The following is a 26,774-nucleotide window of genomic DNA, read 5'->3' on the forward strand; positions in this document are numbered from 1 at the left end:
AATATAACTAAGATGTTGCATCAAATCTGTTTTATATTCCATCTTAATTTGTAGATGGAATATAAAACAGATTTATTTGGTTTTGTATGTATATATGAACAGACATATATTTGTGTGTATGTGTGAGTGTGCGTGTGCGTGCGTGCGTGTATAATAAAAATAAAAGTAGAATAAATAGAGAATTAAAAAAATAATAATAAGAAGAAGAAATAATTTTTTTTTTCTTTTTTATTTTGCAAATAGTAAACTGATTTTTAAATCAATTTTCTCTTTAGTTTCTTTTTTCCTTTTTCATTTTTATCGGTTGAATTTTTTAGTTATATTAACAGGGCTGGATAAGACATGTCTTCTGCCAGCTCCGGTGGAAACTTTAATGTTTTATTGTAAAAACATTGAAAAGGCTTATTTTTTAATGACGAAATTAAATAAATAACATCCCAACATCATAATGTAAACAATCTGTTAAATAAAAAAGATGAAACATTATATAAGTAACATTCTGTAAAATATCTCCGAGCTTCATTTGAATAACTACTTTTTTTTTTAACGTTTCAATATGCGATTTTTCATTTTAACAAAGTTTAAATTTTTTTAAATTAATTTTCTTATATAGATTTCTAACATTGAACATTTGAAACTTTTTCTTTTTAATTAAATAAATTTTTATAAATATTTTTAGTTATTATAACATGTAGTTTAAGCATGTGACCAAAATGTACATTTTTCTTTTTTTTTGGAGGAGGAGGGAGGAGGGGGAGGAAAGGGGGGGAAACATATTGTTTTGTGCAAAATAAGTTAAAAAATATATATTTTACCAAATAATGCTTCTGATACCAAAAGTTATATATTTCAAAAATAAGTCCAATTAAAATATTATTTATTCACAGCTAAAATATTTTTACAATTAATATTTATAAGATTTGAAAACACTTGGTTTGAGAATAGAAAACGAACTATAGCTGATGTTTTTCGTATTCAAAAAATTGTATGTATCATTATTGTTCCGTTTGTATGTATCATTATTGTTCCGTTTGTTATAATGATTACTGAAGATATTTAGAATTGTATATTTTTTCAATTCATTTTGGGTTTTTTTTGTAGGAATTTTATTTTCTAACTCGGTCATTTTAAATTTTGCAGCATAAATGTTTGTTTTTTTTCGTTGACGGCGAATTTTGATTACGGACATCTGACGTTTTACTGATGTATTTTCATTATTAGATATGCTAACTTGACTACAACAAAGGTTATTCGGCGATATAGATTTTGATAAAAGCGTAAATTGTTTTGGAATATATAACTTTTTGATCAATGTTGATTGGTTACTTGGTAGAGTATTTTTATTTATATCGTAAAAGCAGTTCTTTGAACTCATTAAATTTTCTTCAAAATCAATACTATCGTTGTCTTTGTAGTTAAAACATTGTGGAGATAAATATTGTGGAGATAATATGCTTGTTCTTTTTTGTTTTCTTATGGATTTTTTAGGTTTAATAATAAAAGATTTTTTTATAACTTGACTTACTTGTTGTCTGTTGCGAGTACTTCCATTTTTACTTTTGTTTGAACAGGGTTCGGAAATCCATTTTGTTTTATCATTGTAATCAACCGAATCCTTTGAGTCGACTAACGTTTTGGTGGATGGCTCCTTTAAACTCACTTTATTTGGTTTAGTTAAATTTTTGTAGTAGTAAAACTTTTTTTTGCTGATTGTAGTTTTAACAACCAAATCCTCGCAAGAAAAATATGTTTTATTTAAAAGTGAAAATCCATTTTTTGCATCAGCAGGGCGGTCGTTATCACATGCAAACTGAGTTTCGCTTTTAGACCTATTTATCTCGGCAGTCGTAAAATCATCCAAACCTTCAGTTTTACAAAAAGAATATTTTCTTTCTAAACATTGCTCCTTTAAAACAACATCTGGCGTTTCGTTCTTGACAAATAAAGTAGTCGAAGATGCTGAAAATTGATGTTTCGACCATTTCAACATTTTTTTTAATACATTAAATAAAATGTACAAAAATGATTTTTTATATAAATCTGATTCATAATGTTGTCCATAAATTTCTGCACGTTTAGCAATTGCATAGTTTTAATTACACAATATATTTCAAATAGACGTAAACTATAGACAACGGAAAATTTTTATACAACATTAACATAAAAATGTAACATTTTAACATAATTGTTTAAATAAGGCGATAAATAACAAAAATTATAAAAAATTTTATTTTGATCTTTTTTTATCTTCTTTTTTTTTTTTTTTTTTAATTGTCAAATAATAAAATGTTTAAAGAAAGACAAAAATAAATAAATTATTAATTAAAAAATCTGCAACAACGAATTGCTTATTGATTTAATATTAATGTGTGAATTAGTTGAGACATAATTCTGTTTTTAATTAAGCAATCAAGTCTGTCTCGTTTAAAAACATTTTTTTTTCTTTTAACATAAGGAAACCGACTAATGGAGCAAAAGAGAGAAACCGTTTGATTAAGCATGCAGTTATTGAAAATAACAATTATTATTATTTTTTTGATATTCTGTTTAAAGACCATAAATAAAAGAGTTATTAGTTTTTCAAACTCAAAAAACTTCAACACAATCACAAACTTTAAAAATTTATAAACTTTCTCGCCTCCACTTTATTTGAAATGCAGAGTTTTGCGGAGGCTGTCGCAAAAAAGCAAAAACTGTTCGAAGTCTGAAGATATTTTAAAGATTGGTAGTAGTAATAGTATCGAAAACAACTGAATAAGCTCGAAAATGGACTTTTTGTAATAATATCGGAAAAGAGCATAAAACCAAAATTGTAAAAAAAAGGAATTGTATCTGAAATACAAAAAGCAGAATAAAGATCAAAATAGATCAAAAGAAAATAAGTTCAAATAGGGATTTTTCGGATAATATCAAAATATAGAATAAACTGAAATTGTGAAAAAAGGAATAGGCTTGCCCGAACCAAACCCTCAGTCGATGTAGCATCACTCCTTGTATGTTCTACCTATTTGTCAGACGACGTAGCAACACTCCTCACATGTTCTACCTCTATGTTAGTTTTTCGATACTATTCCTAAATCCAAATTTCGATACTATTCCGTATCGGTATTTTCGACACTATTCCTTCTTAATGAATTTCGATTTTTTTTGGAATATATTCCTTATAATTAATTACCGATATCAATCTCAAAAAAAAGTTTCCATCAGAAAAATTTTGATATTATTCCGTTTTTCGAGCAATTTCTTTTCGATAGTAATCTGCTTTCCTTTAAAGATAAGATAATTTGGGGTCCACCTCAAATATTTTCCATTAGAAGTTTAATGATACTGCACTGGTTCAATACTTTTTTAATTTTTTAAAGTTTTAAAAACAAATAACGGGTCCGCCATCTAACTTTTTTTTTTCAACTAGTGCTTATTTTGTGAATGGTAACACTTAGCTCATGTCTGATTTGACAGATAATTAGTTTTATCCTTCCGCTGAACGAATATGGTTGTGTATACGCTTGAACAACGCTGGGAAATATTGCGACATTACTTTGAAAATCATGGTAATGTTGCAGAATGTGTGCGAAAATTGCGTACGGATTTTGAAAGAAAATCCGTACGCAATTTTCCGTCGTTCTCAACAATTGAATATTTCGGAGACATCATTGAGACGAATTTTGCATAAAGACCTTGGTATGACGCCATACAAAATCCAATTGGTTCAGGAGTTGAAGCCAACTGACCATCCAATGCGTTTTCGCTTCGCTAAGTGGGCCTGCGATCGACTTACAGAAAATGCCGATTTTGCCAAAAAAATCATCTTTTCAAATGAAGCTCATTTTGATCTTGGCGGGTATGTAAACAAGCAAAATTGTCGCATTTGGGGCACAGAAAACCCGCACGCATACATTGAAAAGCCGATGCACCCAAAACGAGTCACTGTTTGGTGCGGATTTTGGTCCAGAGGCATAATTGGGCCATTTTTCTTCGAAAATGAGCAAGGAGTGGCCGTTACAGTCAATGGCGATCGTTATCGGGCCATGTTGACCGAATTTTTGTTCACAAAAATTGAAGAGGAAGATATTGGCAACATTTGGTTTCAACAGGACGGCGCTACGTACCACACAGCCGAAGCAACACTCGATGTTTTGCGCTTTGTTTTTGAAGATCGCATTATCAGCCGCAGAGCTGATGTCGTTTGGCCACCTCGGAGCTGCGATTTGACACCGTTGGACTATTATTTGTGGGGTGCCTTTAAAGATAGGTGTTACGCCGACAAGCCAGAGACAATTGACGCTTTAAAGGACAATATTCGTGAAGCCATTGGTGAAATACAGCTGCACACAATCGATAATGTGCTTAAAAATTGAACCGATCGTGTAGGCTACTGCATGGCCAGCCGAGGCAGCCATTTGAATGAAATTATTTTTCATTATTAACCGGAAGGATTGTACTTTCAAATAAAAAAAGACATTTGAGAAAATATTCAGTAGTTTTTTTTATAGCATTTTCCAAAAAAAAAAAGTTTTTTTTTTTTTTTTGAAAATGCTATAAAAACAATAATTTATAATTTTAATTATAAATTATTGTTCAACAACGAAATTTTGTATTCAATAAATTTTAAAACTTAATATAAAGAAATACACCATAAGTGATTTACAAGATTTTCCATAAACAACTTTGTTGTACCAAAATCTTATTCAAAACTGGGTTCTTATTCAATTCTGATTTGCGGGCCAAATTTTGTGGAAAAGTTTTCCAAACATTGTTGCCGAGAAGAATATTTCACTTAATCAGTTTAAAATTAAATCAAAGCAGTGTTTATTTATCTTGTTTTAAGTGTTTCTTTTTAAAAAAATCAATAAAATAAAATGATCTTAAACACTACATCAACATAAATACAATGTAAATAATTTAAGTTAATCTTAAACCAAATGACCCTGCAAGTTCAAGGACTAAATTAAATAATTACTGACAAGAAACATTATCATTAATCGCAATGTTTTTTTCTTCAACTTTTTAGTTGTTCCTTGTTTTTTTTTTTATTTGTTTGTTTTATGTTTTATCTAATTTATTTATGATATTATCTAATAATTACGATGATCTTATTTCAATGTTAATATTTTTGTAAACATTTAACTTATTTCTTAGTATACTTTATACTCTTGGAAAATATTTTGTAAAAAATATATTTATTTATTTATTTAAGTTTACAATGTTAGTCGTGTTACATAATTCATAAGCCGTAATACATAAACATAAGTCGTAATACAATTACGCAAATAATACAATTCAGCGTACTAACAATATAAAGCTAGGTTTCCAAAAGAAGATCATAAGGATCTTATCATCGGAACCTTAAAAAGTAATATTTATAACGTATATATATATAAAATAAAATATATATACACATATACATATATATATATATATATATATATATATATATATATATATATATATATATATATATATATATATATATATATATATATATATATATATATATATATATATATATATATGCAAAACACACATACACACATATACATATATACATATACACACACACACACATATATACATATATATATATATATATATATATATACATATATATATATATATACATATATACGTACATACATACATACATACACACACATACATACACATACACACACACATAAGATTTAACGTATTTACATTATGCAAATATACAACACATTTTAATATATAATAAGCTGAAGATTTAACAAATACATTTTACATTTATTTTTAGTAGAATTTTAGAATGTTGTCCATAGAGAGAATTAATTTTTTTAACTTAATTTTAAAAACAGGAAGAGTAATAGAAGGATCAAAGTTAGGTAATATTATTTTATTCCAAAGATGGGGTGCACGATATGAAATACAAAATTGATTGAACTTAGTTCTACAAAAAGGTTCACTTAAAAAACTAAAATTTCTTAATGTGTACTTATTTATTGGTTTTAAAGAAAAAAGATCATTAAAAACAAATAAAGATAAATCGTTTTTCCATATAAAAGTAAAACATAAGACATTAAATACGTTCAGTTTATAAACATTTAAAACCTTCATATAATCAAAAAAATATTTTGAATGTGAAAAGCGATCCGCATAATTAACTACGCGGATTGCATGTTTCTGACGGCGATAAAGATGTTGTAATTTACTTTTATCCGTACTTCCCCAGGCGATGATTGCATAATTTATATAATTGTGTATAAATGAATAATAGAGTTGGGTTAGGTTTTTTTTGTTTAGATAATTTCGGGCTTTGTATAAAATGCCAATGTTTTTAGAAATTTTAGTGCTTATATGATCAATATGTTTTCTCCAAGTAATATTCTCATCAAGATAAACATCTAAGAATTTTATAACATTATCTCTTTTTATTATCGTTTCATCAATATAAATTTGAGGCATATTACTTGGTAAAAAACGTTTTTTTGCGCAGGAGTGAAAGATAATCCATTTTGTTTTGTTTATATTTAAAGTTAATTTATTAGCTTTGAACCAATTAGAAATGAGATTGAGTTCTTTGTTTGTAGTTGAAAAGAGTTCATATATTGTAACACGGTGGTCGACGATAAGACAAAAATAATGTCTTCTTTTCCTTCTCCGGCCATTAATTTTATTTGTAAATTTATGTAGATTTTAACATTTCTTTAACAGTAAAAAATATATATATATAAAAATAATAATAATAATAATGAAAATAAAAATATAATCAAATATTTAAAAAATCATTTAAGAAACCTTTATAAAAGACGATCGAAATCAAAAGAGCCTAAAATTATTATATGAAAGATTTAAAAAAATAACTTTTTTCAGTTTATTTTTGAATATAGGAACAACAGTGACTGAGCATTTTTTGATGTTTAAGAGTTAAACCCCCATGTGAGGGGGTTACAAAAATTATATAGTCAAAACCTTTAAACGCTGAGAGACAATACTATGAAATTTAAAATTTATCGATGAATATAAGTCTAGTTGAAAGTAGTGCAAAAAATATTTTATCAACTTATTCCCCTCACGATGGGTTGGGGATGAAATTTCATGGCTTTTTTGTTCCCAGCCTTCAATCATCGCCATTTTTTGAAAAAGCATCGTTTCTTGACATAAGTATAAACATGCAAATGTTTGGAGTTTGCTCCATGTCTGGAAGTTAGCTTAAACACCAAAAAATGGTGGATCCGTCACTGAGGAACACTTCAACTTCACATCAAACTTTTTTGCAAAATTAAAGATTATACAATAAAAATGTAACTTTAACTTTTGGTAAGTTGCACGTTTTAATCTTAGGATCGCTAGTAATTTCATTTAAATTTTGCTAGTATTTTAACGTTTTAAATCTTTATAACGTTTACTACGATTAAAAAATTTTGACCGTGTTTAAATAAACAATTAATTAATAATTAAAAAAGTTTTTTCAATAGTTACTAGATAAATTTATTTAGGGGTTGTCCATTAGTTACCTCACATAACTTTTGATAATTTTTGACCTCTCTCCCCCTCCATCCTCTAGCAATAAATCTTTACGTCTTACTAAGCCACCCCCACCCCCTTCCTCCTTAAAATTATGCAAAAAACTTGTACCCCTTGTATCCATCATTTTTTTTGTGTGGCGTTAAATACGATTTTCTTTTGCTTTTAGTTTTTTACTCTACATTATTCGACTAAAACTAAAAAAAAATTGAAAAAAAAGTCAATTTAAAAAAATCAATTCTAATTTATGTTAAATTGGAATAGCCACAATCGAGTGTACATCAACTAGGGTGGTTTATGTTTTAGGACAGGCACAATAGAAAAGATTTTCTAGATTTGAAACTTGAAAATTAAAAAAAATGTGTTGCGTCACATAACTAAATACCTCGTCCCTCCTCCCCCTTGTATATCTTATTGTCATAAAATCGCTAACAGCTTACCCAATCGCGCAAAAGGGAAGGGGGAGAGAGTCCACAAGTTACAAAGTTACTAAGGTTACTAAGGATCGTAAGGTTTACTAAGGGGTCATTTGAAACTTGTGTACTCTGGACACGAGGATTTTAATCTTGTATAATAAATGAGTTGAAAAAAATTATTTAAAAAAACGTTTTGTACTAAAACAAGTATTAAAAAGAAATTTAGGAAACATACATTATTAGGCAGCTTTCTTCAAAGTTTTCTAATAAAGTATAGAATTTAATATATTAAAAAGAAACATTAATAAATTTTGACGTAAGATAAAAACCGGCGCCATATTTTGCAAGTTTATTTTTTTCTTATTTTTATTTTACTTTGCTGTTTAATAAAATTTATAATAAGAAAGATCTTACATATATAATAAATGGCCGGAACAAGAAGAAGGCGCATATTGTCTTATTGCCGAGCCCCGTTTTCATTGCCGCTTTAAATTTATGAAACAAATATAAAATTAAAAGTTAAAAATGTACAGGTTGAAAAATTATTAAGTAAAATACAATATAGGCCGGGTGAATAAAAATTAGCAATTGCTTTTAATCAGTAATTGGTCAGCTTTACGTGAATAAAAACGTTAGCAGTTTTGCTCTAATTTTTATTCACGTAAAGTTAAGCAATTTACTCAGTAATTATTCAGCTTTATGTGAATAAAAACTTAAGCAAAACAGCTTAAGTTTTTATTCACGTAAAGCTGACTAATTACTGAGTAAAAGCAATTGCTCATTTTTATTCACCCGGCCTTATATTACAAATAGTAAATCGTATAATAAGATATGTATATTTACTTATAGCTATTTATTTTTCGTTTTTATAAGAAGAAAATAAGAAATAAATAAAAATAAAATTAAGTGAGTAATAATTAGAGTTGTTAACCGGAAAATTTCGTACAATTCCGGAAAATAAAATTCTTTCGGAAAGATATTGAGAATCAGGAATTTTTTTTTTTCGTACCGAATTTTACGAAACAAAAAAAACCGTCGATGTTTATTTTGCAAATGCTATTTACGAAATGTCGTCTTTCGCAAGTTGAATTATGAAATAAAACTATTTTGCTACATACGAAAGTAGCGCTTACGGAACGAGCTCTTTCGCTCAACGAAGTTTTGAAGTCTATAAAAAAATTTTGTTGGCCAAACGAATATAAATGTAAAAAATAAAATTTTTACATACCAAAATGTTTATAATAAAATTTCATTTTCAGTATTGCAACATATGAACATTAAGGTTTTATTTTTTGAAATAATGATAAAAAACCAAATTTCTTTCGAAATGAAAATCGTTTACACTGCAACTTGCGAAACAGTTCTTAACGGAAAAACACTTACAAAACGCGGCATATTAAAAATATTTAACTACGTTTTATGAATCAAATACATATAATTAACTAGCAAACTAAAATACTAATTATTATAAGTATAATGATATTGATAAGTTTCAGTCAGTAAATTTTTATACATAAAACTAGACTTTTATAAAACATACTGAAAATGTCTTTCAATGAACAGAGTTGAATAATAAACATAACTTGAACAACATAAATTTTTCCCATTTTGGAGGAAATAAGAAAACTTAGAGCATGTAAGTCATTTGTTTGGGATCATGTAGATTTGCCTCAAAAAAATAATACATTTATAATATGTCGACATTGTAAAACAAAGTATGCCGAGGACAATAGTAAATAGAAAATAAAATGGTCCGGCGATTCCACAAGCAACATAACTTGGCATTTAAAACTTGTTCATAAAACATTTGGACCATCAAATTGTAATATCAAAAGACAAGAACTAGATGTTCTTTACAATTTAGATTTGAAAAAAAAATGAAGAAATAGAAGTTGATGAAAACAGCTACATTCATTGCAAACTACCTTGGCACCCGTAAATCATTATATTGATGCTTGCATAATATTAAAGTAATTGGCTATTTGATAATACGTGTTAAAGTTGATTGTATAAACAAAGTAATTAAGGCAAATTTGGACTTTATTACCCTCTGCAATTCATAAAAGTAAGATTAATTTTGTGTCGCTTTAAATAAATTTGTTGTTATATTTTATTTATTTAGCTTTGTAGAAAAGTGAGTGATAATAAGCTGTTGCTAGCTGTTGCTATGTGTAAAATAAGTTAATGACTGTAGTAATAATGAATTAAATTACTGTAATTGGTACTGTAATTGCTTACCTGTATACAGGTGTATAATTAAGGCATACAGTACAGTACATGTAATGTTAAATTATTAGGAAACTATTCTGTCTGTAAATACTGAACTAACTTAGGCAAATATAATTACTGTTCATTTCTGTTTTTATATTATATCAATTTATTCTTTTTTTTATTACAGGATGGGTAAGAAACAAGAGCGGAAAGTTACTCAACGAGCCCAGGTGGAAATATTGCGATCCAAAGGAATGTCATTTAGAGCAATTGGGCAGATCTTAAATATATCACCTGGTACAGCTTGTAAAACATTTAAACGGATCCGTGACACTTAAACGTATTCATCACGCCCTCGCTCTGGCCAAACAAGAAGAACTACAGTGCAAGATGATCGTGCGAATTATGGGATTGCTGTATGCACGCCTCGTTCAACGTCTGGGTTCATAAGAAGTAGACTACCGGAAAGCTGCAGAAACACGAGCTACAAAACTATTCGAAGAAAATTATCTGAAAAAAGTTTGAAAAGCTGCAGACCAGCAAAAAAGCTAAAGCTGTCATTGAAAGATCAATTGCAGTTTTGTGAGAATTACAAGGGCTGGTCCGAGCATGATTGGGAACGAGTTATGTTTAGTGATGAGTCAACGTTCACACAATTTATTTCCTATGCACCAAAAGTTTGGCGTCAAGCACTAATGAGGTACAATAGTAAGTACGTGTTGCCCACTGTCAAACAACCAAAGAAGCTGATGATTTGGGGAGCAATATCAGTGTTTGACCGTACAGGTCTCTGGGATATGCCAGACGGAACTACCATTAATGGCAATGTTTACTTAGGTATTTAAAAAAAAAAATTGCCTAATTTTATGGAAATACATGGAACCACAGTCTTTCAACATTGGGACCATGGCCAGGTAACTCAACTGATCTAAATCCCATTGAAAATGTGTGGTACACTATGAAGAGAAAAGTGGCAGAAAGCAATCCAACCTCTCAGGCCGATTTCATGGAAAAAGTCAAGAAAGCCTGGACATCACCGGATATCACCGAAGATTATTGTCGTTCACTAATTCATTCAATGCCTCGTCGTATAACAGCTGTATTAAAAAATCGTGGCGGCCATACAAAATACTAAATAATTTAAACAAACTACTTTATTTTTGTGCAATATGAACTATTTTTAGTCTATCAGCTATGGTGCTTATTGTTACTTTTATTTTCTTTATATTATTACACATTTGCTATTTTTCACTTGAATAAAAGAATGCGTTTTGCAATTTTACGAACTTTGCAAAATTACGAACAATCAAAATAACAGAAGCTGAAGCTCGAAAATATGAAGAAATTAATTTACTTAAAGATAAATTTAATAGCTTGATTGCAAAGTGCAAATCATTAGTTGGTTTATTTAAACATAGTGAAGGTAATTATTTTATACAAATTTTTCAGAATTAATGTTTTTGATATTGTTAGAGCATAAATTATTGATTACATTATCTTTTTTTTTTTTTTTGCTGTTTAACAATAAATAATCAACATATATATACAAGAAAAAAATAAAAATATGTCCGTAGAAACAAGCACCATTTTTGTATATACAATAAAAAATAAAAACTGTTCTTTTTTACAATGATCTTCATAAAAAAAGAGTTAAACAGACAGGGGCTCAAAGAAGATGAAAATGACAATACGTCATCACAATCTTTTCATAGAGCCCCTTTATACATTTAAATATCGTTTGAATAATTGAATATTCATTTTTAAATACTTCTTGAAATTAGAGGGGTTCTGAACGTTATTAATGTTACTACTGCTTAGAAAATATGATTTTCCAATGTTTTGAGTCTCAGTACCCAGCAAACTCTCCATGCTTTGTCCATGCATGGAATTTATTGGCTGATGACTGCTACCACTTTTTTTTTTTTTTTTACATTTATTTTGCTGTTTAACAATAAATGATCAACATATATATAGAAGAAAGAAAAAATATGTCCGTAGAACAAAGAAGACACTAAAACCTTGTCAACAAGCACCGTTTTTCTAGATATAATAAAAAATAAAAACTTTTCTTTTTAACAATGATCTTTATAAAATAAAGAGTTAAACAGACAGGGGCTCAAAGAAGATGAAAATGAGAATACATTATCCTAATATTTTTTATAGAGCTCCGTTATACATTTTCAATAGAATATAGATATTAAATTAAAAACCCTAATGGACATAAAACTGCTGCGCTAATCAGTAAATTAAAAAAAAAAAAATAATAAATAAATACTAAAATAATTAAAATTACTTGGTGATCCCTTTAAGTACAAATGATTCTCAAATTTTAAAAATTCATTTTTTTATTAGAAACTTAAATGAACTTAATGACTTTGCCATACATTTGAATCCTTTTTGAAAACTATTCCATATATTTGGTCCTCGATATGCTATGCTATATTCAGCACATTTATTAAAGTTTTGAGGCAGTTTATATGAGTTACTAATATTTGCTCTTAGGTAATAGTTTTCATTTATGTTTATTTCAAACTTGTTAATAAAGTTTGCAGGAGAGAGATTATTATTGAATCGATACATAAAAATTAAGTGCTGATAGATATTTATTTCATAAACATCCATCATTTTCATATCTTTTGTTATAGGTTTGGCGTGTTCACGCTTTTTTTTAGAGTAAATGATTCTGCTACCATGTTTTTGTAGACTATAAATTTTTTTAAGTATTGATGGTTGCGTACTCGCCCATCTTGTTTGTTTGCATATCTGATGAAGCAATGAATTAGTCCAAAATATATTAGTTTGAGACTTTGTTTATTGATATATGAGCGAACTCGACACATCATACCAATTATATTAGTGATTTTAGATTGAATATATCTTATTTGAGGAAGCCAGGATAAATTCTCATCAACAAAAACTCCTAGGAATCTAATACTGGCTTGTTTTTTAATTAAGTTATCATTTAAGATAAGGTCAGGCAACTTAACAGGAAGGTTTTCTTCTTGTGTTTTTTTATGAAGTAATATATAGTTTGTTTTCTCTTAGTTAAGTAAGAGTTTGTAAGCCCTAAACCAATTATTTACTTTATTTAGTTCAATATTTATATCTAAGTATAATTTCTTGATATCATTGTTAGTAAGAAATATATTTGTATCATCAGGTGGTAAGATTTTTATTTTTAATCCAATGCTAAGTTTTATTAATTATACCTTATCTTATAGGATGCAATGGTCAACTGTGTCAAAAGCTTTTGATAAGTCAATAAATACTCCTAGAGTAAATTTGTTTTGTTTAAAATCATCAGTTATTTGATTAACTAATTCAATGATTGCAAAGATTTTTTTAAAATCCAAACTGGTTTGGGTAAAATAAATTGTTTTTAGTGAAGTGATTATAGATTCTATTATAAATTACACGTTCAAAAAGTTTTGAAAATATAGAAAGTATTGATATAGGTCTATAATTGGTTATGTCTGAATGTTCATTGCATTTAAAAATAGGAATTACTTTTTCTAATTTAAGTACATCAGGGAAAATCTCCGATGTTATTGAGAGCTTAAGTATATGGATCAGAGGTCTGCTTAGACTGATTTTATTGAAGATAACTAAATCGCTAGTTATTTCATCAAACCCTGGTGCTTTCTTTTTCTTTAAAGAGGAAAAGGCTTCTTCAAATTATTTATAGTTCAATATACTTATTTTATTAGCGAGATTAGGACCAATATTTATAAAATATTTGTTACATTCTTCCGAGATTTGTTTTTTACAGAATATGTCAGTGTTGTAAACATTAATTCTTTTTGGTAAAGAAGTTAAATTTATTTTTTTCCTTCCCATTTTCTCATTAATGATGGACCACGTTTTTTTATTATCAGATTTACATTTAATGATTTGATTACTGTAGTATTTATTTTTAGCCTTTTTTATAAGATTTTGGTAAAAATATTTATAACTTTTGTAGTTTATCTCATTTTTTGTGTTTTTATTTTTTAAAAATTTATTATAGAGTTTTTGCTTCTTTTTTGAGCATTTTATAAGTGATTTATCCATCCACGGATTGGCAACTGCTTTTGTCCTAATTTGTATGTTCTCTTGAGGACAGGTTTCATTAAAGCAATCTAGGAATATATCTAAAAAATTATTAAAAGCTTCGTTAGTGTCATGACATATATACACGCTGGACCACGTTTCTTGTTTTATCGATTTTATGAATTATCGATTAGAATCGATAATTCATTAGTATTACTTGTTTTAAGATTGCGTTTTTTCAAATTTATAACTTTTGGTTCACAATCAGACATGGCTTTTAAATTTCTTACTTTTATAAATATATGAGTATAAGTGATCGCTAATATCAGTCATAAATATCCCGGTTTCAAATTCCATTTCCAGGTAATTATTAATTAAAATATTGTGTATTGCCGTTGCAGAGGTTTTTGACACTCGTGTTGGCTTATTAATTGCTGACAAGACATTAAATTTAAGAAGCATATCAAAAAAGGATTTTGTTTTCGGAGACTTTGAATAAGTTAGAGCATCAAGGTTTATGTCTCCAATAACGTATAAAGTTTTATTTTCTTTATTTATTTTTTCAATCGTATTTTTAATAAAATTTTGAAATGATTTGATTTTGCCACTTGGTGGACGATAAACGCATCCAATTAAAATATTTTGAAACTTTTTATTTACAATTTCAATGAAAAGGCTTTCATAATTATCGTTTGAGAAGCATAGTATGTTTTTTACCTTAAAATCATGCTTTTTTGAGACATAAAGCCCTAACCCTCCACCGTTTTTTTCCACCTACTATTGTTTGACTAATAAATTTATAAGATGGCAAATTAAAAGTAGAATCTAATTCAAGAGAATTTTCAAAATCATGCCAAGTCTCTGAAAGAACTATGACGTCGAACGTGTAATTTATAATATTTAAAAATTCTTTCAGTTTCTCAAAATTTTGCTGCATGCTTCTAATTTTTATACGCAAAACTGAAAAAGAACAATGATCGTTTATTATTTTAAAATCAAAAGGATCAATATATGGTGTGTCAATTAAGTTCATATGGGTTTCTTGAAAAATATTTATATTTTCTTCAGACTGGTTATTTAAAAAGTTACCCTCAAAAGATTTTAAATTTTAAATTATCACTCGTTATCGTTGATCAATTTCTTCATTTCCGTGCGTCGAATTAACAATTATTTTGTGGTCTTTTCTTTAAATTCGTGAACAATAAGTTTATTGTTCACGACTTTAGCATAATGACCATTTTGTCGATGAAGCTTGGCCTGCTCAAAAAGTTCTTTTCGTATTTTTCGAGTCGTAAAACTATAATCTTCATTTATAAAGATATTGCTCCCTTTTAATTTGATTGTTTTTCTAAGATTACCTTTTTATCTTCATAATCACGAAGCTATAGAACAATTGTTCAAGTTTGTTTTACTTTAGCTTGTCCCACTCGATTGGCTCGTTCAATCTTAATATCTTTCTCTATTCCAAGTTGTACGTTAAAAAGTTTCTTAATTAAAGTTTTGTTATATTCGTTTGTTTCAACTATCCCATCGATTCGTAAGTAATTTCGCCTGTTTCTATCTTCATTATCTACCCTCTTTAGTTTTAGTTCGGTATTGTCCAAAGATATTTTTCCCTGCATTTTTCTAACATTTGTTATCTTCACAAATCTTCACAAATCTTATTTATTTTTTCTCCTACTGCTTTAACTTTGTCTTCGCATTGCTCTGTTCTTTAAGAACATTGAGCACTCTATTTGTAAAATACACTAACATTATATACATATATATATATATATATATATATATATATATATATATATATATATATATATATATATATATATATATATATATATATATATATATATATATTGATAACAGTTAAAATATAGGATTAACGAAAAGACTAAAGAAAAACAAGATATATTACAATATGACGTAAAGATAAAATTTTTGCAACATGTTAAAACAAGATGGAATTCAACATATGATATGCTTGATTCAATTTTTTCAAGTAAAGATGCTTTATTATCTATGAAATATGAAAATGGTGCTGAATGCATATTTCAATATGTGCCTTCAAATGACGAGTTTATAATAATAAATGATTTTTGCAATTTGTTTGAATTACTTAAAGATTTTACAATAAGCTTAAGTGGTCGTAATTATCCTACAGTTTCTTTATTATTTCCAGCTGTTTACAGTTTATTGAATAGTAAAATAACTATTATGGAATTCTGTACAGATCTAATAGAAGCATTAAAACTTCAGTTACTAAAAAGTCGCCTAAATTATATTTTAACTGATGATATTTTTGTGGCAGCTACTTATCTTGATTTTCGATATAAAAAATTTGAATTTATAGAAGATATAACCCAACGTCTTGGTTTAATAATTCGAGCAAAAAATTTTGTTAAAAAAATATAACACCGCTGATGCAACAAGTTAGTTTGTTATCGCAAAATGCCATTCATTTAACACCATCAATTCCATCAAACCAATTGTCAAATAATGCGAGTAATGGAAATGCACCAAGACATAAAAATATTACTTTTATATCACAATTAACGGATAAATTTGTCATAAAACCATGTACAAATCTGTTTGCGGATCAAATTCATCAAATAAACTTGGAATTCGAAAAGTATGATGGACATTTAATGATAGTTAATGCGAGAAACAAATTAGCTATAGAAGAAAATGGGTGTTTGGCTTATAAAACAACATAAAATTAAATAATTACGTAACTAAAATATTCGGATGCAACTTCAGTTGCATCCGAAAATTTATTTAGTGTAGCAGGAATTATACAAGATGAACAAAGAAACCGGTTACATCACATGCTTTTGAGTATCCTTAGTTTTATAAAGTTTAATATTATGCAGAAATATTAATTTCAACTTTCAATTAACTATTAATAATATAAACGATTTTTATACATTGATCTTAACAACACTTTTTGTTATATTTGTCAAATAATTATCTTAACGACGAAATAATTATCTTAATAACGTAATAATTGTCTTAATAATAATTAAAAAAAATAATTAAACTTTTACTAACATGTTAACATTAAATAATCAAATCTTAAATTTTAATGAAAGAGTTTTTTATTGCAAAAATTGAGTTGTTTTGAACGAGTCGTTTAAAAAAAAGAGGTCAGAACTAATTTTTACTGTAAACTTGTCGTTAGTTGAACTCAAAGACAGTTTTTCTCCTGTTCTTTCCTTCACATTCATTACTTACCTGAAATTGTGAAAGAGCAGTTAATTAGTCCTGAGTCAGTAAGTTAATGGAAAAAAAAGAGACGGTTTTATACGAATAAAATTTGCGTGGTTGGGAAACAATGCTTTTGTTGAAATCAAAATAAGACATAATTTAAGTAATCAATCCTAAATAATTACTACTCCATAAATAACTACATTCCCCGCAATTTTCAACATCCCAACGTTATTGGGACTATACAACCGCTGAAAGTTTTAAAGCTCTAGCTAATTTGGAGAGCAGTAAAAATTTAGTTGCAAGATTTTGCGGCAAAAAAGCGTGTACGTACAATACAAACTTTTCCCGGGTCTTCGCCCCTAGAAAAAATTTAAACATAAAAGCTCACCAGGACTATACAAGCGCTGAAAGTTTCAGAGCTGTAGCAAGTCTGAAAAATAGTGATAAATTAATGGTTTCATTACAAAAAATGTAATGGAACCAAATATTTTACTTAAAAAATTTTTTTTTTTAAGTTTTTATATTTGAGAATATAAATAGTAAACCTCCATTTCTGCAAAGCCAAAGACAATAAACAACCAAAAGTCGGAAGTGAACCAAAGACAGTACTTGATAAATATTAATGCATATAAACACTGGTATTGGAACATGTTGCGGAGGAAGCGTTGTCCTTTCCCTAAAAACTAACTCAAAGTTTTAGTTTTTTCTATTTAAATTTTAGCTGCGTAACTTTCTTAACCTTTCTTAACCTTTTAATTTTTCAAAAAAACTTTTCCATATAAATGGGTCGCGGTATTGAATTTGAAATGAACTGAGTTTTAAATAAGATCTTGGAACAACAAAATTATTAGTTGAAAACTTTGTGGGATATTTATGAGTAATTTCGGTGAAGTAAGAGTGAAATATATTAGGAGATAAACCATGTTTTAACTTAAACAGTAGAAGCATAACTTGGTATATGTTAAGTTTATAAATATTGAGTGCATTAAGTTCCATAAAAGAGATTCAACATTAACAGTTCTGTTGACACCAAAAATAATTCTACTTGCATGTTATTGTTTGCTATAGGTTCTTTCAAGCTTTCAGCATATGTCACTTCCCCATACAATATTGCAATAGGAAAGATAACTATGAATAAATGAAAAATATATAATTTTGAAAGACTCAATATTAAGAAATGGTTGAACTTTATATAACATTAAGATATTTTTGGAGATTTTGTTTTCAATAGATTTAGTATGATATTTCCATGATATATTTTCACCTATAATCACTCCTAGAAAGTTAACCGTTGACTTCCTTTTGATAACCGTTTTATTTATGAAGAGTTTAGGTTATTTTAAAGAAAGTGGAATAAAAAAAATTTAGTTTTCCCAACATTTACTTAAAGTTTATTATTTGTAACCCAGTCATTTATTTTTAATAATTCTTCGTTAGATATTCTAAACAGGCGAAAATTCGAATCAATTAATTAACATTAAAAATTTTGGATACTAAATATAAATTATTTATATAGAGTAGGATAATAGCGGGCCTAAGATTGATCCCTGGGGAACACCACAAGTTAAAAAATGTTTTTCTGCTTTATTTGCTGCATATATTATATATTGCTTTCTGTTTGACAGGTAACTTTTAAACCATAGTAAGTTATTGTTTAGTATTCCATACAGTTCTAGTTTTTCTATAGGAATATTATGGTTAACAGTGTCTAACGCTTTAGAAAAATCAATAAAAAACTCCTAACGTATAGCAATCATTATTGAACCCATTGGAAATATAATATATTAGCTCGACTATCGCATGATCCGTTGAGTGATTCTTTTTGAACCTAAATTGTTTAGTATACATTATTTTGTTCTCAGTTAAATATATATTCTATCATACATAATTCGTTCTAACAGTTTTGAGAAACATGGTAAGACAGAAATAGGTCTATAATTAGACATATTTGTGTCATCGCCAAATTTAAAATTAGGTATGATCTAAGCAATTTATAATTTCTCTGGTACAATTGAACCTGTCATTTTGAAAAGGGCATAAGTCCAAAACTTTTAACAGTTAGTTTATAAGTTTGAATTAAAAATTTCTATATGATTTATGTTTTTTTTATAAAAAATAAAAAATACATAAGTTATATACGTTCATTATTTATCTACTTCTATGTTTAATTTCTTTAGCAACCTAGACATTATTTTAATAAAAATCATATTTTTGTTGATTTTGAAAAGTTTTAGTAAATGGACTTGTGCCCTTGTCGAAATGACAGGTTCAATTCTGGATTTTGGTGAAATATTAAAAATATAAAACAGTGGCGGTTCAATAATATTAAACACTGCTTTAACAACAATCACGATAATTTTATCTATGCCAGCCAAGTATAAAAACTTAATTTTTGTAATGGTTAAGGAGTCTTGTTTGCACTATAATTGTTTTATAATAGTTAGATTTTCTTTGAGTACTTGCGTTATTTTGTGCTGGATTTTTTTTTGTTAACTGATTGCCTGCTTCAGTTTATTTCAATAACATAGAATACTGAAATAGGTTTTCAGATAGCTAAATATAAATATGCTACTAAAAATAAATTTACATGTTGCTAAGATTGCCTAAAACTCTCAAATGAAGTTAAAATCAAAGGTTTGTAATTTTTTATTTATTAAAATTGAAATTAAAAGAAGAAATATCTTTTTACTATGAATATTTATTTGGTCTTTGTTTTTGGAATTCTTTTACTTGATCTTTCCTTAATGAATATGTGATTTCATTTTGCAAATTATTATTTAAAATATTATTAACAATACGAGATCTATATTCGATTCTGCACTTTTGATGTTTTTCAATAGTAAATTGACACTGCTATAACAAGTCTTTAAAATTTTTTCTGCAAATTTTTAATTGAAAAAGAATGAATGCAATGTTTTATTAGAATAAGAGAAATAACATGGAAAATACTAAAACGATGACAAATAAAATTAGACAGAGGTTGAAATGGATATATAGGTTCTTCTCTGCATAAAATAACGTTTATTGATCATAAGTTTAACATCAAAATCTTTTTGTTAATTTTTACCAATATTACTTGCTTTAGTATATATATTTGTGCTATCTTTAGAAAGCTGACACTAGTATTTATGTAGACAACTAAGCAATATCTTGCATTATACTTTTTAAGGATTATCAAAATTCTGATATATATTTTCGGGGATCTGCCAAAATCTTTTTACTAATGCATATTTCTAAAAGACTCACAAAAAGTCTACTACTGGTCATTTAACTATACTTACTAAAACCTAGCTCCAAAGGATCACTTTGTAAATTGGAACTAAGAACAAATGTAAAGCCTTCTTCAAGTAAATCATCCATAAGAGATACAATTGCTTGTAGTGTTGTAATTAGAGCACGAGAAGTTTGTATGGTTACTGTAAATTATTTAGGGGAGAGTGGGGTAATGGCGAACGCGGGATAACTCCGAACATGGTAAAAACAACATTAAAGAAAAATAAATTTGACAATTTCTTTTTACCTGCTGAGAGGGAATCCCATGCTTAGTTCCAGAGGTGCAGTAGTGTAAAGATGCTGCAATTGTTGTTCACTATAATTTGATTTTAACTTTTTCCGATAATTTTATGCAACTTTTTTCTTGAGTATTATTCTATTGCAGCTTCTGTGGATATAATACCACTCCTTTTTTGTTGTTGTTGTTGCATAGTATAGTTTTTGTACTATACTATGCAGCATATAGTTATTACAATTAGCATTTTATTCGTTATTACACAACAGTGTTTGTGATTGCTCCCCGGTGTGTTCGGAATTACCCCATATACGTAGGGTAATTCCGAACACCAATGGTTTTATTTTTGCCATAACTTTTTATTTTATAATAAGATTTATAAAAAGTTGCTTTTGGGGGTTTGTGACTGAATAGTTCAACTAATTGATTAGCAATAAATGTGATCAATTTTGTCTAACTGGTGTCTTTAATTAACAACCCCGCTTAGGTGTTTGCCATTACCCCACTCTCCCCTATCAAATTTTATTTTGATCAAATTTCAGTACAATTTGCAATTTCTCTATAAAGTGTGGGTTTCTTATCACCTTTCATAGCAGCATTGCTGAGTTTGATTGGATGAATTGCTTTGAATAAGTATGATAAATAACTTATAATATTGATTGGATGAACATAACTTATAATATTGACTGTTATTTCTTTCAGGAAAATAACTCTATATTACAGTTGCAGTTGTTTCGTCAAATATTGTCAATGTTGACAACATGTTTGTTGTTTCCATGATATGTGACTTGATTATTAATTTTTCTTGCTTTTTCTTGCTTGTTTAATAGTCGATCTTTTAATAAACTTTAAGAAATATATTCCCTGAAATGTAGCCAGCAGGAACTTTAACATAGCCTCTGGAAAATCAAATGAAAAAGAAGAAATAAACTTTTTTTTTGCGTTTAACAAGTTGTTACTTACATTTTTTATAAATTTTGTTACTTACATTTTGTTACTTACATTTTTTATAAAACGGAGTATATCAAATAATAAGTACGTTTTAAACTTTTATAAACTAGATGATAAATTAATAATTTTCCATTTCCAGTATATGCTTTATGAATTTACAGAAATGCATTAACATTGGTAGAATGGTTATCGGTAACAACAGATCTTATCTTAAATTCAGATTGGTGCATTGAATACACTCATTAATTTCTTTTTTCAAACATAAACCTGTTATGTAAACTTTAGGTGAGGATTTTATAACATAAGAAAAAACTTTTGAAGCCCGACAATCATAAAAACAAAAACAACTTCATTATAAAGATTATTTTCTCAACCTTTACCAAATTGTTTACCACTTTGATATTGGGCTGCTTTTGCAAATACATCTTACCCACAAGAAGCAGATAATCACTTAATATCAAACTTTTTTCAATAATTTTTCTAATATATTATAATTTTTAATTTGTAATTTTCACCACTGTGAAACCATTTAGGTAAAGAAATATGATTTATTAGACAATAAAACGTTAAGAATTTTATTAACAGCTATTGCTTCCAAAACAGTTGGTATGTCTGATGTTGCTTCCAAAACAGATGGTATGTATGATATTTCTCGGCCTGCTGTAATTAAACGGCCTGATTTGTTGCATTTTAATTGCTGCATGTTTGAAACATGCAGCATATTAGAGTATTTACATTGCAAAACATTGTTATGCAGTGTAAATATTTCAAAGATAAATCCATGTTTTATACCTAATAATTGCAGTTATAATAAATACAAAATTACAAACATTTAAAATTTTTTCCAATGGACAGTTGTGGGGAGTTTTAGTAACATGTAAGGTGATTTTTAGTAGCATGTTGGTTTTAGCAACATGTAAAGTTATTTTTAGTAGCATGTTGGTAAGTGTTGATATAGCTATCTGAAAGCCTATTTCAGTATTCTGTGTTATTGAATAAACTGAAGCAGACAATCAGTTAACAAAAAATTTAGCGCAAATTAATATCTCAAAGAAAATTAATATCTCAAAGAATAAAACATTTATAGTGCAAACACGCCTCTTAACTATTTCAAAAATTAAGTTTTTTTACTTGAGCCGTAAAAAAACTGACCTCTTAATTTTTTACGGAAAATGCAACAAATCAGGCCGTGTAATTTAAGTAGGCCATCGATGGGCCAATATCAAGAAAATATTTGTTGAGCTTTTTAATTACGGCTTCTTTATTATAAATCATTTCCCCGTCAACTAAGAGTTTTTGTGGCAAATTGTATTTTGGACATTTATTTTTACCGATTATCTGCTTAATCATAATCCACGTTTTTTGTGTGTTTCCGCGCGTTATTTCCAACAATAATTCATACGCATTATTCGCATTTTGAGATTGTAATAGAAGATTATAATCAATTTTTTCAGATAAAAGATTTCGAAAGTATAATATAGATATGTAATGATTTGTCGTATTAAGATTGTTGATTTAGAGACAGAACGGTTAAAGGTTGTATTATCTGTAATTAAGAATATTGGGTAATGATCAGTTATGTCGGTTTTGATTATACCCGATTTTAAGAACCAGTTATGAAAATTTTTAGGTAATATATTATCTAGTAACGTCGACGAGGTCTTAGTATTCTCGTTGATTTATTTATTATGGGAATTATATTGTGCTGAATACGCGTATCTAAAAAACATTGAACGTTTACATTTGAAGCATGATTTAACAGGTTTAAATTATAATCACCAGTTAAGTACACGTGCTAAGTAGGGGAGAGTGGGGCACAGCTAAACACGGGGCACAGTTGAACAAAAGCATCAAAGATATAAAATCAACACAACTTATTCATCTATGCTCAATTACGTACGTTACACAGTGTTACGTTGATCATGTTAGTATTTAATTAAATTCGGATAAATATTCTTTGTTGTGAAGCTTGGTGTAAACAAACTGAGATTATTACTTTTCAATTCATATACAATAACAATTGTAATTTCTGGTAAGTTTGTTGATATATTATGACTACTTTTGATTTTATCAGTAGATTTGTAACTCACGTATTTAGAAAATGCAACTGTACTCGATGATTTTGGCACATTATTTACGTATGGTCATGTCGGTAGACCGCTACAGTGTGGGGCACTAATGAACAAAAATAATGGGGCACAATCTGGTTTGTTTGACATGCCCCCATAGGTCATGTTTGACTTTAAAATAGGCTTTCGCCTAATTATGGCTACGATGCTGTTATTAATTCTTAGATCTGCAGTTCATTAGTCCAATATATATATGTATATATATATATTATAATATATTTATATAATTGCTCTGTTCTTTTAAGAACATTGAGCACTCTATTGTGTAGAATACTTTTTAAAGTTGTTTTAATATATATATATATATATATATATATATATATATATATATATATATATATATATATATATATATATATATATATATATATATATATATATATATATATATATACATATATATATATACATATATATATATATATATATATATATATATATATATATATATATATATATATATATATATATATACATATATATATATATAAATACATATATATATCTTTACTTGTTTGCTTGACAGGTAAACCTCAATATGGTTCGATCCAGGGTTCGCAAGACAGATGTCGGAAAAACCAGCAGTGCAGATATGTTGGCCACATCCAAAGCTGTCGTCAACCGAGACATGTCATTGTGTCAGGCTGCCAGTCACTATGGAATTGCAAAGTTTACGCTATCCGGTTACGTAACGAAGTTTAAGAACACTGGGAGTGACACTGTCGTTCGTTTTGATCCAAGTTATTCATTTCAGCAGGTTTTCAGTAATGATGGTGAGCAGTTGTTATTTGAATATTTACTTACGGCGTCCAGACTTCACCACGGTTTGTCGATGAAAGAAGCTCGTTCTCTAAATTTTAAATTTGACAGGCAAACAACAAATTTGTACCAAACAATTGGATACTGGAACAAACCGCTGGCAAAGACTGGCTATGGGGGTTTATGCGTCGTCATGTGACTTTGCCACTTCGATCACCACAAGCAACAAGCTTGTCACGAGCTACTAGTTTTAACTGAACAAATGTTGGTGCATTTTTTGACAATCTAATTGACATCTGTCAGCGACATAAGTTCCAGCCTCGTCAAATCTTTAATGTCGACGAAACTGGTGTTACAACTGTCCATTCACCTGGCAAGGTCATTGCAGAAAGGGGAGCAAAACAGGTTGGTCAAGTAATATCGGCAGAACGCGGTACTCTCGTTACTGTATGCTGCACAGTTAATGCAATTGGAAACTTTGGAAACAACTGGAAAATTGGAAACCGTCAGTATTTATCTTCCCACGTGTCTACTTTAAGAATCCAGTGATAAAGAATGCTCCCCCGGGAAGTTTAGTTCTTTCGCATCCTTCAGGGTGGATGACGGCTAAAAACTGGGAACTGTACATGAAACACTTTATCAAACATGTCAAGTGTTAGAAAGAAGAACCGGTGCTGCTGAATATGGACAATCATGAAAGCCGTATATCAATAGCTTCACTAAATCTAGCTAAAGACAGTGGCGTTGTACTTCTCACTTTGCCGCCGCATTGTAGCCATAAACTACAGCCTCTCGACAGGTCCGTCTATGAACCCTTTAAACGATTTTACAACAATGCTTGTGCAGGCTATATGGCAAGTCATCCAGGCCAGCCGATAACTATTTATGAAATCGCAGAGTTAGTTGGACAGGCTTTCCCACTGGCATTTACTGCTGCAAACATTACTTCTGGATTTAGAGCGTCATGGATTTATCCTTTTAATTGTGATATTTTTGAAAGTAACGAGTTTCTATCATCATATGTAACAGACATAGAAAATCCTGTAGAGAGCAGAAACAGCTGTGAAGTCAGACCTGATACGGCAGACCACAGCACATTGCAGAGAGATATTGACTTTGAAGCTGAATATTCACCGTCTTCATCAGTCAAGTTGGCACCTGCAGTTCAGTCTGCACCGTCTACATCAGTTCAGTCAACATCTCCAGTTCAGTCTGCACCTACTGGGATCATCAGTCCGGCTGAGGTCAGGCCTTTTCCAAAAGTAGCACCACGAAAGACCACTGGAAGAAGGCAAAAAGGTTCCACCAGAATTCTCACAGACACATTGGAGAAAAAAGCGTTGGAGAAAGTTATTCAAGCAAGATCTTCATCCAACAAACGGAAGCTGAGCATGGACAGTAATAATAAGAAGATAAAACAAATGCCAAGACAAAAAAAAACAATTGGAAGCTTTATAGCTGTATTTTATAGTAATTTTATAGCTGTATGTTCTTTCGCCTGCTAGATCAGTATTGTGCATGTAAGACGTTTGGTTTATTCAGTATTAATGCCTAAATATTTTTCCAACTGCATTTGTTCTTGCTTTTTATTGTTTTACTGGGCCTAATTTATCATGGGAATCAATTGTAGAAATTGCTAAGTTCAAGTGTACCCCATCGCTGTTTCAACTGTGCCCCACCACGGGGCACAGCTGAACAATTTTGCGAGCTTTGTTATAATGCATGTCACCAATAAAATAAAAGTGTTTTTATCTTTCATAGACATAATAATCATGAAAATAAAGATATTAAAAATTTAGGATTTTACACTTTTACTTTTCATTGCAGCCCAATCGCGTATGATGAGTTTATCATATGAAATGCTTGAAATTTTCCTGCCGCTCGTTCCAATTTTATCTGTTCTCTTAGTAACTTCCTAATTTGCATTGTCTTAGCGCAAAAATCTTCATTTATATAGATATTTTTTCGTTTTAAGTTGGGCGTCTTTTTTAAAATATCTACTTTATCTTTATAATTTAAAAGTATTATAATTATAGTTCTTGGTTTAACTGAATCTTTATGATCAGT

At 28.7% G+C, this 26,774-nt stretch overlaps 1 protein-coding gene across 2 annotated transcripts; it reads left to right on the forward strand.

The window, feature by feature from the left end:
• Window positions 1–23,327: 23,327 nt before the first annotated feature.
• On the forward strand, window positions 23,328–26,228 carry LOC136084425 (uncharacterized). 2 transcript variants are annotated; one of them, XM_065804418.1, is made up of 2 exons: window positions 23,328–23,851; window positions 24,475–26,228. In XM_065804418.1, exon 2 carries the CDS (start codon window positions 25,391–25,393, stop codon window positions 26,210–26,212), a length of 822 nt encoding a protein of 273 aa, XP_065660490.1. In that variant the 5' UTR covers window positions 23,328–23,851; window positions 24,475–25,390; the 3' UTR covers window positions 26,213–26,228. The 2 variants fall into 2 exon arrangements, with proteins under 2 accessions (XP_065660490.1, XP_065660491.1); XM_065804419.1 differs by having other exon boundaries at window positions 23,329–23,449.
• Window positions 26,229–26,774: the final 546 nt, after the last annotated feature.

Source organism: Hydra vulgaris, chromosome 08 (genome assembly GCF_038396675.1).
Source record: "Hydra vulgaris chromosome 08, alternate assembly HydraT2T_AEP".
Taxonomy (NCBI): Eukaryota; Metazoa; Cnidaria; class Hydrozoa; order Anthoathecata; family Hydridae; genus Hydra; species Hydra vulgaris.

What these genes read in the sequence shown, in the direction of transcription:
- LOC136084425 (XM_065804418.1), top strand. Translation starts at nt 25,391, where the DNA reads ATGGACAATCATGAAAGCCGTATATCAATAGCTTCACTAAATCTAGCT.